Source organism: Theropithecus gelada, chromosome 2 (genome assembly GCF_003255815.1).
Source record: "Theropithecus gelada isolate Dixy chromosome 2, Tgel_1.0, whole genome shotgun sequence".
In the NCBI taxonomy this organism is placed as follows: domain Eukaryota; kingdom Metazoa; phylum Chordata; class Mammalia; order Primates; family Cercopithecidae; genus Theropithecus; species Theropithecus gelada.
This window is the reverse complement of record NC_037669.1, coordinates 118,653,286-118,670,466: the sequence shown is the minus strand read 5'-3', so window position 1 is coordinate 118,670,466 and position 17,181 is coordinate 118,653,286. Positions and strand designations below refer to the sequence as shown.

General features: G+C 39.6%; 1 protein-coding gene across 2 annotated transcripts in view; it reads left to right on the top strand.

The window, feature by feature from the left end:
- Positions 1 to 17,181, top strand: part of FNDC3B (fibronectin type III domain containing 3B) — a 364,055-nt gene that overhangs the window by 198,428 nt on the left and 148,446 nt on the right. For both annotated transcript variants that reach the window (XM_025375210.1, XM_025375209.1), the window contains exons 5-6: positions 11,631 to 11,874; positions 15,387 to 15,668. In XM_025375210.1, the coding sequence (XP_025230995.1) occupies positions 11,631 to 11,874; positions 15,387 to 15,668 (526 nt within the window). The remainder of the gene's footprint in view (positions 1 to 11,630; positions 11,875 to 15,386; positions 15,669 to 17,181) is intronic.

Sequence of the window (17,181 nt, the reverse complement as noted above, 5' to 3'; positions counted from 1 at the left end):
ATATACAAATTGTAGGAGTTGTTATTGTCACTTTGATTCTTATATCAAGTTAATATGCTGTTTTGCTCTCAGCATCAGTGCCCAGTACTGTGTTTTTTGAGCCCTTGCTTTGAGATAAGGCCTCTTGGTTCTCTGCAGTATCTGGAGAGGCTTAGCCCTCTAACCAGGGAGGGGTTCCTCTTTGCCCATGGGATTCTCTATTTGGAGACAGCTCTGGGCTATGGTAAAGTAGAGCTGTAGCTAGCTAACTGAGGGCTCATCCTCGGGTCTCCAGTTCATAATATGTGTCTCTTGACCTTGCTGAACTTCCTTCTTAATTTGGAAAGTCTTAATAATTTAATTGGCCCTTCCACTATAGTGTTACATAATTCACTGAAGTAGTTGGATCACAGAGATACCACAGAGATCTGTGTTTGTTTCCATTCTCCTGTCCAACCCTCAAGGGTTACTGTCATTGGACAGTAGCACCTGGAAAGAGCCAGGTGTGTCTGGTAAAGTACTCACAGTTGATTTCATTTATATATGCCTTAGGTGTGCCCCTGTGCAAGACTTAAATAAGTGTGAATAGAAGCTTGACTTTTTTTCTGAGTGTATAAAAGTGTTGGCATGTACAAAGCCAGTGGAAGGATTGCCATTTTTGAGAGTGTTCTTATACTGATCACCTCTGAAATAAGCCTGTGGGTAAGATTCATGCCCAGAAATGCTAAAGACAAGCACCAGTACCTTCAGTACCTTCAGCTGTGATTCTCCTGAACAGCAACACTTGATTTGTTAACTGGAACTAACCCTTCTCCCCTCAAGTCTGTATCATACCTATTGCCTGCAATTGGTGTGTGCGTTAAAAATTAAGCACCTGCTGGGCGGTGTGTGCCTTACAGGCCAGAGGATCGCTTGAGCCCAGGAGTATTGGGCTGTATTACACTATTCTGACAGGGTGGCCGCAGTAAGTTCGGCATTAATGTGGTGACCTCCTGAGAGCTGGGGACCACCAGGTTGCCTAAGGAGGGGTGAATTAGCCCAGGTCAGAAATGGAGCAGGTCAGAACTCCCATGCTGATCAGTAGTGGGAACACGCTCATGAATAGCCACCACACTCCAGCCTGGGCAACACAGCGAGACCCTGTCTCTTAAAAAAAAAAAAATTAAACACCAATGGGGTGGGAAATTTAAGATTTCTAGACATAAATGAGAGTGCTCATAAAAACTCTGGGGACTTTTTGTTCATTCACGAATTACCTGGTTAGCTAAAACCTTCATTTTGATCACCTATAAAACAGACAAAAGTAGGTGTTTAGACTTAATTACTGGCAAGAACTGTTTGAGACAGACAATTGGAATTTTCAAGGAACTTGTATTTTTCCTGATTCAGAAGAGGATGTCTATTATCAAGCTGTAAGTACTCTGCAGGATAATCTTTTTTGTTCTTATTTAAAGGACTTTTAGAAACCTAATAACATCACCAGTCATTTATTTTTCCTTTTGAAGACAACAATAATCATGTTCTGTGGCAAAAGGAGCTGGTCCTAAACTTAGAATGATAATGAAAGTTTGCAAACATCAAATATTATTTCATCACTGTTAGCCATTTATAGATGTGAAGAGAAATGAGCTTGAAAAGTACTTTGATGTTTTCAGCCACACTTTTAATCTTTAGATTTGAAAACAGAAAAGGAAGTCTGTATATTAGGGTAATATATTCGATTCTTCCACCATTTTTTAATTTTTAATTTTTTTTTTTGGATACAGGGTCTTGCTCTGTCACCCAGGTGGAGTGCAGTGGCATGACCTCCCTTGCTCAAGTGATCCCCCGACATCATCCTCCCAGGTAGCTAAGATGACAGGCTCGTGCCAGCACACCCAGCAAATTTTTGTATTTTTTATAGAGATAAGGTTTTGGCACATTGCCCAGGCTGGTCTTGAACTATTGGGTTCAAGCAATCGCCCTCCTCGGCCTCTGAAGTATGGGGATTGCCGTCGTAAACCACCACAGCGAGCCCTCTCCCACCATTTTTAAGTCAAGTAGCTTAATCTATAAAATACAATGTTTGACCACTTACTATTATAAAACTCTTTTGTTGCTCCTGGAACATTCCTTTATCCTAATTTTTCTTTCTTCTTATGGTACTTGGGTGTTGGTGGTGAGAGTTGGCAGCACAAGGGGGGTTGGCTAGGGCAGGCACAGACCTTACATTTCAAATCTCTACCCTACTTGAAGAACAAGCTTGCCTTTCCTCTTTTATATTATCTACCATATTCGAAAATGCAGAGGATAGAGTTAGTGCAAATTAGGAAAAGTGAGTACCGATGCATTTGTACTCCTGATTGGTGAGTAAAATAAAACTGCTCAGTCTCCTATAGGATTAAAGTAGAACTTAACATTGGAGATGTTTGATCTTTCTGTGTAAATGCTTGTGATAAAATCATGCTTATTTAAAATAAGATCAGGAATGATAGATATAAAATGAACTGGATTCAGATTTTCTGTGAATTTAGAATAGGATGTCAGCTATTTACCAGAGTTACGGAGAAAAGTTTTAATAATGACATGCTAATATTCTTGGCAGATACCAAATCTAAGCAGGTATACTTAATTCTTTTATTTATTTATTTTAGCTTGCTTTCTTATTCATTTACTCATTTAACCAACATTTACTGAAAGCCTTCTGTGTACCCAGTTGCTTCTGAGGGACTTGCAGCTGGGTGGGAGAGAGAGTGTGTAGTCCAAGCTATAGGGGAGAGGTGAGCACCAGCCTGGTTGGGAGAGTCCTGGATTCTGCCTACCCATCCCCTGAGTCCATGCAGCTTATTTATATCATCAAACCTTTTTCTTCTCTTTGTTCGTTGTTCGCATGCCCACTTTTATCTGAGACATCTTCTCTTCCTGGAATGACCTGCGAACCCACTTCAGGCATGTTGGCAGCAATGAGAAATTCAGCCTGAGCCTGACTTTTCAACTCATTTGGTCCCAGTTTTCTGTGTCCAGGCAACTCACCCAGTGTTTTTTGCCACCCCGGCAAACTGGCTGCCAGCACATCACACTACGTACATTTGTGGGTTCATATGTGCCACGTGCAGAATCTGTCCGTTTCCTGGCTCATCCTGGGCCATCTGGGGCAGCCTTTTTAATTTTTTTCTTTTGCCTCCTGCCTTTCAAGCTTCTCTTTTGATTCTTGTGGCTTGTAGCCCAGCAAGAGTAGAAGGAAAGAGCTTCAGGAAGTGAGGAGTTTATTAAAATTCCTTTGAAGCATTTCGATTCCGTAAGAGGAACTACCTTTTCTGTTAGCTAAGACAAAAAAAAAAAAAAAAAAAACAAAACCAAAAAACCTCAAAAAAATGTTTTTAGGAGATGCAGTTTAGTTCTTTTTTTTTTTTTTTTTTTTTTTTGGTGAGGGACAGAGTCTCTCTGTCACCCAGGCTGGAATGCAGAGACTCGATCTCAGCTCACTGCAAGCTCCGCCTCCTGTGTTCACGCCATTCTCCTGCCTCAGCCTCCCGAGTAGCTGGGACTACGGGAGCACACCACCGCACCCAGCTATTTTTTTTTTCCTTCTTTTTGTATTTTTAGTAGAGACGGGGTTTCACGGTGTTAGCCAGGATAGTCTTGATCTTCTGACCTTGTGATCTGCCCGCCTTGGCCTCCCAAAGTGCTGGGATTACAGGCATGAGCCACCGCACCCAGCCCCATTTTAGTTCTTATGTACAAAATTGATCCTCCTTTACCCAATTCCGCGTTCTTCGGTGTATTACTTTCATTTCCCTAAGCATCATTCTTCTTATTTCTAAAATGGGGATAAATGTAACTGTATGTGCCTCACGGGATTGTTGGGAGGATTTAGTGAAGTGGTAATATTAATAGTAGTAATTGATGAGTAAGATTTTGTTATATTATGTATCAGGTACTGTTTTAGGAACTTAACTCTGCCTGACTCCTTTCTGGTAGAGTGTGTTAAAGTATAGCAGTATTCAATAAGTATTAGTTGTATCCTGAATCCTTTTCACATCTCTTAATGACTCAGGTATCCTAATTTTCAGCAGTTGATTGTTTTCCTATTTACTTCTCAATGTACAACTTCTGTGTAATTAATGAAAACTTTGTGTAAATAATGAAGACTTTGGTGTACACACCAGTATGAAAAATCTTGGTCCTGCAGCATACTAGTTGCACAATTTAATCATGCTGTGCCTTGGTTTTCTTCATCTAAAGCAGGGATGCTGATACCTAATTCTCAAGTGTTAGGGAAGTTGAATGAGCTGGCCCATGTCAAGAAGCTGACAGACCACAGGCACTGACTGATGTCCTTCTCCATCTCCCGTCCTGTGCTGCTCCTGGGAACTCTCCATCTTGCTGTTATCCCCAGGCTGTTTCATTTTGTTTTAATGATTTTCTTGGTCATATTTACAAGAACACTAGTATAAGACAAAGATTCTCTCTGTTGCACATTTTGTGCCTTATTCTCTAGCCACTTATTTTTGTTTCTAGGCTACAGGATAGCAAGAATACTAGGCATGAAGAAGTTTTTTGGTAAACATATACTAAGCTGGATAAAACAGACTTGATAAAGAATCAACTCGGCTTCTCTTTGCCATCAGGCCGAATTTCTTCATTAGCCTGAGCAAAATGGCTCAGTGTTTGTTCACGGAGGCTAAATGCATCACTTTTTAAAAGAGAGTTTTTGTTTGTTTGTTTGTCTGTTTTAAATCAGACAAGGCTTGTAGAACTTAAGGTAGAAGAAAGTGCTGGATTGAGCCTTTGTATTCTGAGGGGCTGTATTAGTTTAGTAGGGCTACCATAACAGAATACCACAGACTGGATAGTTTACACTAGAAAAATTTATTTTCTTACAATTCTAGAGGCTGGAAGTCCAAGATCAAGGTGTCAGCAGGATTAGTTGGTTTCTTCTAAGGCTTCTCTTGTTGGCTTGTAGATGGCCATTGTATTTGTCCATAAAGACATTCACAAGATTGGGCAATTTACATAGGAAAGAGGTTTAATTAGACTCACAGTTCCACATGGCTTGGGAAGCCTCACAATCATGGCAGAAGGCAAGGAAGAGCAAGTCACATCTTGCGTGGTTGACATCGGACAAAAAGAAAAAGAGCTTGTGCAAGGAGACTCCTATTTTTCAAAACCATCAGATCCCATGAGACTTATTCACTATCACAAGAACAGCACGGGGAAGACCTGCCCCCATGATTCACTTACCTCCCACTGAGTCTCTCCCACAACATGTGGAAATGCAAGATGAGATTTGGGTGGGGACACAGCCAAACCATATTGTTATGTACCTGGCCCCTCCCAAATCTCATGTCCTCACATTTCAAAACAAATCATGCCTTCTACAGTCCCTCAAAATCTTAACTCATTTCAGTATTAACTCAAAAGTCTGGCCGGGCACGGTGGCTCATGCCTGGAATCCCAGCACTCTGGGAGGCCAAGACAGGTAGATCATGAGGTCAGGAGATCGAGACCATCCTGGCTGACCTGGTGAAACCCATTTCTTTTGTTTTGTTTTGTTTTTTGAGATGGAGTCTCGCGCTGTCGCCCAGGCTGGAGTGCAGTGGCGCCATCTCGGCTCACTGCAAACTCCACCTCCCAGGTTCACGCCATTCTCCTCCCTCAGCCTCCTGAGTAGCTGGGACTACAGGCGCCCGCCACCGTGCCCGGCTAATTTTTTGTATTTTTAGTAGAGACAGGGTTTCACCGTGGTGTCGATCTCCTGACCTTGTGATCCGCCCGCCTCGGCCTCCCAAAGTGCTGGGATTACAGGCTTGAGCCACCGCGCCCGTCCGGTGAAACCCATTTCTACTAAAAATACAAAAAATTAGCCAGCCTGGTGGTGGGCACCTGTAGTCCCAGCTACTCGGAAGGCTGAGGCAGGAGAATGGCATGAACCCAGGAGGCGGAGCTTGCAGTGAGCTGAGATAGCGGCACTGCACTCCAGCCTAAGTGACAGAGCCAGACTCCATCTCAAAAACAAACAAACAAACAAACCCCAAAAGTCCACAGTCCAATGAGCCTGTAAAATCAAAAGCAAGTTAGTTACTTCCTAGATACAATGAGGGTACAGGCATTAGGTAAATACAGCCATTTGAAATGGGAGAAATTGGCCCAAACAAAGGGGCTATAGGCCCCAGGCAAGTCCAAAATCCAGTGGGGCAGTCAAATCTTAAAGCTCCAAAATGATATCCTTTGACTCCATGTCTTATATCCAGGTCACACTGATCCAAGAGGTGGGTTCCCATAGTCTCGGGCAGCTCCGCCCTTGTGGCTTTGCAGGGTACAGCCTCACTATTGACTGCTTTCACAGGCTGGTGTTGAGTGTTTGCGGATTTTCTAGGCATGTGGTGCAAGCTGTTGGTGGATCTACCATTCTGGAATCTAGAGGATAGTAGCCCTCTAGGCAGTGCCCCAGTAGGGACTCTGTGGAAGGAGGGGGGCTCTGACCCCACATTTCCCTTCCACACTACCCTAGCAGAGGTTCTTCATGAGAGTGCCACCCCTGAAGCAAACTTCTGCCTGGACATCCAGGCATGTCCATACATCCTCTGAAGTCTATGCAGAGATTCCCAAACCTCAGTTCTTGACTTCTGTGTACCTGCAGGCCCAACACCTCATGGAAGCTACCATAGCTTGGGACTTGCACCCTCTGAAGCCACAGCCTGAGCTGTGCCTTGGCCCCTTTCAGTCATGACTGGAGTGGCTGGGATGCAGGGCTCCAAGTCCTTAGATTGCACCCAGCATGGGGACTCTGGGCCTGGCCCACGCAACCATTTTATCCTCCTAGGATTCCGGGCCTGTGATGAGAGGGGCTGCCATGAAGACTTCTGACATACCCTGGAGACATTTTCCCCATTGTTTTGGGATTAACATTCAGCTCCTCATTACTTAAGTAAATTTCTGCAGCACGCTTGAATTTCTCCTCAGAAAATGTGATTTTCTTTTCTATTGTATTGCCAGGCTGCAAATTTTCCAAACTTTTATGCTCTGCTTCCCTTATAACACTTAATGCCTTTAACAGCACCCAGGTCACCTCTTGAATGCTCTGCTGCTTAGAGATTGCTTCCGCTGGATACCCTAAATCATCTCTTTCAAGTTCAAAGTTCCACAAATCTCTAGGGCAGGGACAGAATGCCAGCACTCCCTTTGCTAAAACATAACAAGAACCACCTTTGCTCTAGTTACCAACAAGTTCCTCATCTCTATCTGAGACCATCTCAGCCTGGGCCTTATTATTCATATCATTATCAGCATTTTAGTCAAAGCCATTCAAGTCTCTAGGGAGTTCCAGACTTTCCCACATTTTTCTGACTTCTTCTGAGCCCTCCAAATTGTTCCAACCTTTGCCTGTTACCCAGTTCCAAAGTCACTTCCACATTTTCAGATACCTTTTCAGCAGCGTGCCACTCTTCTGGTACCAGTTTACTGTATTAGTCTGTTTTCATGCTGCTGATAATGACATACCTGAGACTGGGCAATTTACAAAGGAAAGAGGTTTAATTGGACTTACAGTTCCACGTGGCTGAGGAAGCCTCACAATCATGGTGGAAGGCCAGGAGGAGCAAGTCACATCTTACATGGATGGTAGCAGGCAAAAAAAGAGGTTGTGCAGGGAGACTCCTGTTTTTAAAACCATCAGATCTCATGACACTTAAATCACCGTCATGAGAACAGCATGGGAAAGACCTACCTTCATGATTCAGTTATCTCCCACCTGCTCCCTCCCACAATATGTAGGAAGTCAAGTTGAGATTTGGGTGGGGATATAGCCCAAGCATATCAGCCATCTTCCTTTGGTGTCTTCATGTAGTGTTCCCTTTGTGCATATCTCTCGTAAATCTCCTCTTGCATAGATACTCTTGGATTAGAGTCTACCTATATAACCTCATTTCACCTTAATTATCTACTTAAAAGGCCCTATTTCTGAATACAGTCACATTCTGAAGTACTGAGTATCAGAAGGTCAACATATGAATTTGGGGACACACTAAGTCAGCCCATGATAGGTGACAGACTGAGAACCTGGCATAATGATCTTTTCCAAGGTTCTGTGCTTCTCTGGAGAGGATACATGAGTGACAATTCTGTTGAGTCATAGAGCTGGAAAAAATTTAGATGAAGAATACTTACTCTGATTTCTGAAGTCACCACACTTCTGCTTTCTTAGCAGCACTTACTAGGACTTAGTCTAATTTTTCTCTTTATATTCTTAGGCTGTGTGGATGAGTCTAACCGTTGAGCACTTACTTTTTCTCGCCTTTGAATATCCAGTCCTTAGCACATAGTATGTGTCAGAAAATAATAGTTGAATTGAATACAGGTGATTCGTCTGCCTCTGGACATTGTCACAATTTCCTCCAGCACAAAAGGAAATGAATTTGTCTTTTCCATAGTCATCTACCAAGACTGAAGGCATATTTTTTTGCCTTGGGTGGTTTGGACTGAATTCTGTCTGATGTCTAAGTTTGACTACAGCGATATATTTATTTATAAACCATCTTTATTAAAGAATGTTATTGCCACCGTTTCCTTAGTTGCCAATTATTTTGTGCATTGTTATTGCTCCTCAGATTTTCTTATTTTGGGGGAGACTTAGGCGTAATTTCCTTAGATGTAGATCAAAGCTGAATTGGATAACCAAAATATGTTGCAATTTATGTTATAGAAAAATGGTAAAAATATTCAGCACATATTTTTTATATTTCTATTTCAGAATTAATATTTCAGCTTTTTTTTTTTTTTTTTTGAGTTGAAGTTGGAGTCTCCTTCTGTCGCCCAGGCTGGAGTGCAGTGACGCGATGTCAGCTCACTGCAACCTCCGCCTCCCAGGTTCAAGGAATTCCCCTGCCTCAGCCTCTTGAGTAGCTGATATTACAGGCCCATGCCACCACACCTGGCTAATTTTTTGTATTTTTAGTAGAGATGGGGTTTCACCATGTTGGCCAGACTGGTCTTAAACTCCTGACTTCAGACAGTTCACCCACCTCGGCCTCCCAAACTTCTGGGATTACAGACGTGAGCCACTGAGCCCGGCCAATATTTCACTTTTTTAAAATAAATCTTTTTAATGATAAGACAGGCTTGGGTTTGTCAAGAACAGGTTTCTAAAAGGGTTTCATTATGCATGCACATGTAAATAAAAACCTTTTACAAATCCCACAGAATAAGATACTTTAAAATGGAGCTGTCAAGCAATTTTTATATGTGTAGTCAATTTGTGGTTTCAAAAAGCTACTTCAAAAAAAACTTCAAAAAGTTAGTGCTTTTTGATAAATTTGTTTTCAAACCACTTTGTTAACAGGTCCAAAGTTATATGATAAAATGATCAAGTAAATTCTTTTCATTATAAAGAATCTTGTTTAAAAGTCCAGAGCGTTCCTCTTAATATTTAGTGAGAGCCCTGTTCTTGTTGTACTTCATCAGTTGTCTATGTTGCTGGTTGACTATTGGAAGTTTTACACTGAATGAAAGAATTAAGATTGTAAACCTCTAGAAAACAAGGACTTCTGTGGTCCTTCCAGGATTGAATGAAGGTTCCATGAAAGAGAAACATCTAGAATACACCTTTCTTTTTTCTTAATAGCTAGTAGAGGGTGAGGAGGGAAAGAAGACACTGTAGGATAATGCATGTTTATGTCAGATGGTAGGAAAAATTCATGATGTATTTATACTGCGTGTGCTACCAAACAGCATACAGCTACACGTTTTAGACAAAATAAAAGAAGTTTTGATGATAATTATCAATACATGCACGAGAATTTCCAATGTCATGGTTTAAGCACCCACTTCACAGACACTTGTAAATTAGCTTCCGTGCATTCATAAATGGGGTTAGTGTGATTAGCTTGCCAAGGCCCAGAAGAGATTATATTTATTAAAGATCACATGAAAAGTTGTGTCCTAGGCATCTGACTAGGAATTTTAATTTTAAATGGGTAATATTGTCTTATTAATGAACTATTAACACAGTAGAAACATTTATTTTGATAGATTTATTAATGATTGTAAAGATTCTTGTTTTTTTAATATAAGGATTAATGACCATTCATTCAAACTAAACCTATTATGTACACTGAAATATAACATAAACATTGATAGGCTTGCCAATCTGACTTAAGCACTACTTTTAAAATATGAAGCTAAGTATAGTTTTTTTGTTGTTGTTAAGATGTTTTAGACATGTTAAGTCATTTTATTTTGGCCTATAATCAACCTCCTGAGGTATAATGAGAAATCCATTTCAATATAGAAAGTCAGTTTTATGAGGCTTTTAGATTTTGTTTTTTTTTTTTTTAAACAAAACTTCCTGTCAGAGTGTGTGCCTGATTGTCTCACATATTTGATTAGATCAGCTGGCATGGCTCCTTGGCAGCCTGGCCCTCGCTGCCAGTTTACTCTGTGTCCCCTTCCTTGCAGGGCCCTGACCCAGAGGCCATCTCTCAGCTGTCCCAGCCCTGCCGATTCTTTGAGGTCCCTGAAGCCTTTCCTGATTCTCCCATCTCATGTTATCCTTCTCTATACCCTATAGCTTTACCTTTTGATCATGGTATCTGTTATGTTAGTTATTCCTTTCGTTGTGTCTCACCAAAGTTGTTGGCTCATAGGAGCTGGTAGAGTGACGCCGGCCACAGAGGCAATAAATATTGGCATTGTGCTGTCTTCATTGCTTTTCTTGGATGAATTAAAAAACATTCAGAGGAGCTGGGCACAGTGGTGCATGCCTGTAGTCCCAGCTACTTTGGAGGCTGAGGCAGGAGGGTGACTTGAGGCCAGTTCAAGGCTGTAGTGTATGATGATCACACCTGTGTGTAGCCACTGCAACTTCAGCCTGGGCAACACAGTGAAATTTCATCTCTAAAAAAAATAATAAAGGGAACAAAGAATTGGAAAAAGAATGCATAGAGTGTGGATTGGCTTGCTTTACTCGTAACAGGTTGCTTTTCCAAGCATCTTCTTTCACAACGCTCATTATCAGGACATCTTGGGAGCAAAAGTGTCCATATTGATTTGGGGTTACTTATGTTTTTCTTTGGTCAGAATCCCTCGTTTCATCCATGTCCTCAGTCCTAGATTAAGTAATCTTTTTGTGCACATTTAGAGCTTCTGACGTTAATGCCTCCATTGTTTCCGAAAGTCCCGATGATGATGGAACTGTGCATATTAAAGCAGGAATGGGGCAGAATGTTGTCAGGCATATCTAAAAGCCTACCCCTGGAAAAGTACTTATGTGGCACAGAAAGCCTCTTTCTGGAAAACCACTGAACTGATAGTTAAATTCAAAAGTCACTCTTAAAATCAGTTTAAGCACACATTAAATTCACTTGTCTTGGATGAAGCCAGTGAACATGTTAAGGCAAAACAAGATTTATTATCAAATACTGGTCTCTCCAAAAAGTTACATGGGATCAGAATCAGATGTTGATGAATAATTTGTTTTTGTACGTTTTAATAGTTACATGTTCTTACTTCTAGAGCTCATTTAACTGGCTGAACTAGAGAACCAGAATACAACATGATTTGTGTTTTTCTGTGGTGGAAGAGAAAAGTAAAATTAAAGTGGAAGTTATTAATACTATCTATATTCACAGGCTGCTAATATGTACTGCGTTCTTTCCTTTTGTGTTTTTCTTCAGGTGATTGAAGACAGTACTGGAGTCCGCCGGGTGGTGGTCACACCCCAGTCTCCTGAGTGTTATCCCCCAAGCTACCCCTCAGCCATGTCTCCAACCCATCATCTCCCTCCCTATCTGACTCACCATCCACATTTTATTCATAACTCACACACGGCTTACTACCCACCTGTTACCGGACCTGGAGATATGCCACCTCAGTTTTTTCCTCAGCATCATCTTCCCCACACAATATATGGTGAGCAAGGTAAGTAGATTCTCGTTGGCGTCAGAAGCCGTTGAAACTGGCTACAGCATTTCAATAGTTCAAGGCAGCCCTTTGTTTCTTGTGAAATAAGCAGAGTAGAAAAGGATCTAGGTGGTTTGTAAGACTCATGAGGAATTCCTAGCTTCCTTTGTCCTGCATGGTGCCTTGGAAAAATTACTTTGTGGGTTTAGTTCTTTTACTTTCTTTCAGTTTTCCCAAACTCGGCCCCAACCCCCACCTTACAAGATCAAGGAGTAAGGTAGCCACCTTTTATTTTAGAAAAGTGGCAATGTGACATCGTTCCCATGTCCTGAAAGCATGTTTTTATGTGAGAGTGGCCTGAGGTACAACTGTGGCACATCGTTGCTTCGGTATCCATATGATCTACCAGTTAAAGGGAAATTGAAAGGTGTTTTGTGCCCCATTTCCAATGTTTGAAGATTGTGAAGTCTCAGCAACCTTTGGGTTTCCTGAAAGGCTCTATGTTGTGATGTTGGCAGAACTAAAAATCCCCTGGCTGTTGATGTGGCCTTCCTGAACCTGCTTTTAGTTTAAGACTAGCCATTAGTGCAGCCACAATTTCACTGGTTGTTAGGCAAATACTTACCTGGATATGAAAAGAGTCTCAGAACTACCAACATTATATCTTTTTAAAGTTTTGACCTTGGTGTTAGTTTAGTCTAAAGGCTTTCTCTATCAAAATGGATCCTGAGAAACCAGATAATTGAAGGTAAAATTAGACTTTAGCCTCTAGGACTTTACAAAGTGATTTTCTTCTGAGTCTGACTATGAAGGGAAGCATTTTACTGTTTCAGACATTTATTATGTTGGTTTAGATACATTGTAGAAGAAATGCCTGTTATACCATAGAATGTTTGAGCAAGTTATTACTTTTAACAGTTATATATATATATAATTATATAATTTCTACATAATTAATTATAATTTATAATTATATATATTTTTATATATAATTTTTCCCTGTTCATCTCACATTATAACTTATTCACAGAAAAAGCTTTTTTGAGATTTTTTGAGATGGTATTTCAAGTGAAATATACTGTTGTAACTTAGGGATAGAATTTGACTGTGTGTGTGTTTTGTTTTTTAAGTAGTCAAAGAAATTTGACATAATTCAAATTAATCAGGTGCTTTCACAGTGGGGTATAAGGGGATGATAGCAAAACATGAAATCAATACTTTGATTTTATAGCAGCATCAATAACTTCCTATTAATTTGATCTTTTTTCCATGCGACATAACACCAAGAAAACATTAAGTAGTGGGGATATACTATGAAAACATTTGGATAAAAACTGAAAAAATTTAGTTAGCTGTAATTTTTTAAAATGTATTCAGTGCTTTGACACAATATGCATTAAATAATTGAGTGTTTCTCAGAGCTTTCTGGCTGGATCTGAGCTCTGATGACATGAAAGTCCTTGGTGACTGACTCACTGCCTGCTGGTGTATATCTGACTTGCTTTATTTTAGCAGTCTGTTAGTAGGATGCCACATAGTTACTGTTTTGTAAATGCTGTCCTTTGCAATTTTAGGCAAGACAACGGTATAATTTAAATCATTAGAGTTAAGCACAATTGTAGTCTCTTCATTTTGTGGTGTATTTGGGTCTAATTCCATTAAAATAACACAGAGCAATAATGTATACAAATAAAAATGCCTTCATTGATTTCACATTAAAGCAGTAAACCAAAATCCCTTCGCTTTATAGATAAGCCATTTTTATATTCTTTAACCTTAGTTCTTTAGTGTGCATACCTAAAAGCAATTTAAATATTAATTTTCTAAACTATAAGTGTTTAAAAGTTTTCACCATGTCTGAAGAGGTGATTAGTGCCTGCGGTGAATATGTTAAATCTCATGTGTAATGCATCGTGGCATTTAGAACATTTACTGTCCTTCTGGTATATTTTGACATTGTTTATTTGGATACATACTGTCTGAATAGGATTATATTTGTTTTGACACATTCTCTAGTGCAAACTGGTTCTCTCATGAAGATTTGATTTTTCACAAAACAACTCGTTAAAAAACAAATCTTCCTTTAGCTATGTTAACAGTAAGAAATAGTGGAGCTTTACCGTTGAGTAATTGAGACAGCAGTTTTGTTAAATTATGCAGGGTAACCATACATTTCTGTTGTGCCTGTGACAGTCCTAGTTTAGGTCTCTTGCCTTGAAGAAATTTTTGATATTCCTCCCTTTTCACTGTCAGAAGTGTTCAGATTTGGATGGTACTTTATATTGTCACTCCATAGATGAGGTGACCCTTGTTTCTTATGAAGATGTAAGGACCCAATCTTTATGTTACGCATTGTCATTTTTACTGATACCTAAAAATAATTGTGAACTGATTTAAAAATTTAAATTTAACATGAAGTTTTCCTCTTGAGGTCATAAGATTGTTTGCAGGCTTCTATTTTCTTTTGAGCCACTTTAAAACGTGCGTAGTAAAGTCACGTGGCATTCTACATTTGTCTTGCCTTCGATTACTCCAAAAGAGAAGTTTGAGACCACAGCTTATTACGTTTGGCACCAGATTTCAGAGATAGCTTTTCTTAACCCTTATACTTCCTCCTTGAACATTTCCCCCGATTCTGTGAGCTTTGATTTAAATGGAAATGTGTCATCTCATTATCTTAGTTAAATTTGTTCAAATGTTGGCTCTTTTGAATGCCACAAATAACTTAAACTTTGACTGCAATATACTTTCCAGTAGAAATACTATTCTGTCTACAGGGATAAGTAGACTTTTAAAGTAGCTTGATTCTAAGTACATGTTTAATGGGGGTATTTTATTTGTTCTCACTTTTTCATGTATTGCAACTACTGAAAACATAATGAAAGGCAAAAATCAAAGTCAGTTACAAATTCAACTAGAATATGAACTCTTTAGGGATAACAACCTTGTCTTCAGTATTCTCTGTAATATAGGAAGTTTTCTGAACGCACAGTATAGTTTTTAATGATTGATTATTCCTTGATAGATTAGAAACAAATGGGAATGCCTTAAATGTATATCATGTATATGGCATTTTCTTTTTTCTTTTTCTTTTTGAGGCAGAATCTTGCTCTGTCGCCCAGGCTGGAGTGCAGTGGTGCAATCTCAGTTCACTGCAATCTCCGCGTCCCAGGTTCAAGCGATTCTCCTGCCTCAGCCTCCTGAGTAGCTGGGATTATAGGTGCCCACCACCACGCCTGGCTAATGTTTTGTATTTTTAGTAGAGATGGGGTTTCACCATGTTGCCCAGGCTAGTTTCAAACTCCCAAGCCCAGACAGTCTGCCCACCTCGGCCTCCCAAAGTGCTTACAGGCATGAGCCACCACGCCCGGCAGTATTTTCTTAAGAAATATTTATTATACTCTATTTAGTAATATTTTAGACTTCTTTTATACTTTAGACTTCTTCAGGAGCCAGATCGTTTGACCATTTAATAATTTATTACTGAAAATGTAAACTGAGTTTGGGTTTATCATAATCATCCATTTTAGAAATTATACCACTTTATGGAATGTCAAGCTACATCACCCGAGAAGACCAGTACAGCAAGCCTCCGCACAAAAAACTGAAAGACCGCCAGATCGATCGCCAGAACCGCCTCAACAGCCCTCCTTCTTCTATCTACAAAAGCAGCTGCACAACAGTATACAATGGCTACGGGAAGGGCCACAGCGGTGGAAGTGGCGGAGGCGGTAGCGGTGGTGGTCCCGGAATTAAGAAAACAGAGCGACGAGCAAGAAGCAGCCCAAAGTCGAATGATTCAGACTTGCAAGGTAATACTCAAGATGTTTGCCATAGAGTGAATTATCAAGACAGAGACATCTCAAATGATGTTTCCACGTCTTTTACATGAGAATATTATTTCATGGTGCTTGGTGGTTCTGCTAAGAATATTTGAGTAGACCTTCTTGGATCTATTTCTTAGTAAGGAAAGAATATTGCATTGTTTATTTTTTATTAATACTTCACAGCAGAAATACTACGTTTTGGTCACATATGCCATGTAGCTTTCTACTTAGTAACAAGTATGTGAAAATCTTTTCATGTTAGCCTACTTCTGTTGTTTCACCCTCTGAATAGACAGATGTGGAAGAAATCCAAAGATAATTTTTCTAAAAGTGTAGGCTAGTTTAAATCTCAAAATAATTATACCTCATAAACCATATGTAATTACTTCCTTACTGTAATGAAATCTGTCATTGAATCACAGAAATATGTTTCTCTTTAGTTTTCGCATCAGTTACTGTCTCATACCACCTTTTGCCTGTGAATTAAGTGTTTGGAAACCAAGAATGAGATGGAAGAATGAGGGTCACCACATATAGCTAGAGAAACATCAACTCAGAATGGCACGTGTTTTTTTGTAGATGAATCTCTTGGGTATAGATCAGTTGATTTGGAGGAAGGTTTTTGTGTTTAAATGAAGTTTTGGGGGTAGTTTAGAGAGAACCTATTCTGATGCCACATAAGGAAAAACAGTGACTTTTTCTATAGGCATAGGGAAGAATGACTTAAGTGAGGCAAAAAAGGTAACATTTGGATAAGGTAGGTGAGTTTATAGATAGAAATGACTGGAAAACAAAGACATGAACAACTTTTAAAGATAGGATCAATTATTCAAGTAGATTCCCTTTTTCATTCACAATCACATTCTCACAGACAGTCCCCATTTCTACCTGACTGAGATGCAATAAGGAATCTGATTATAACACTCATTGACTATAACACTCACTGAATTTATGGATTCCTTACTGCATCTCATTCAGGTAGAAACAGGGACTGTGTCTGTGAGAATGTGATTGTGACTGAAAAAGATGCAATTTGTGTATTTTTGAGTGTCTACGGAAGAGCTTCTGACAAGGGAGAGGAAGGTTAGGTAAAACGAAGTATTGCCATCAACATTTCCCCCTACGTTATTTGGGTGGGTGATTGCAGCATGAGAGAGAGGAATAGTAAGATAACAGTGAAATGTAAACAGATCATGTGTTCTTTTCATTTTAATTATTTATTCTTTTCTCTATTTTCCAAACTCTATGCAATTACCATGTTATTCTTATACTTTTTAAAACATAAATAATTATCATACAAAGGAAATTGAAGATTCAAGAGGCTTGTACATAGCTCTTAAGGGAAGATGCTGGGTCTCATATAATAATTTTTAGTCAAATGATACTGTAATTTCTAAGCTTGAAATTAGTTTATTAGCAGTGTTGCAATTTAACCATGACTATACAAGAATTCATACCAAAAAAATTAAGAATAGATTTTCCTAAAGAGAATTTTAAT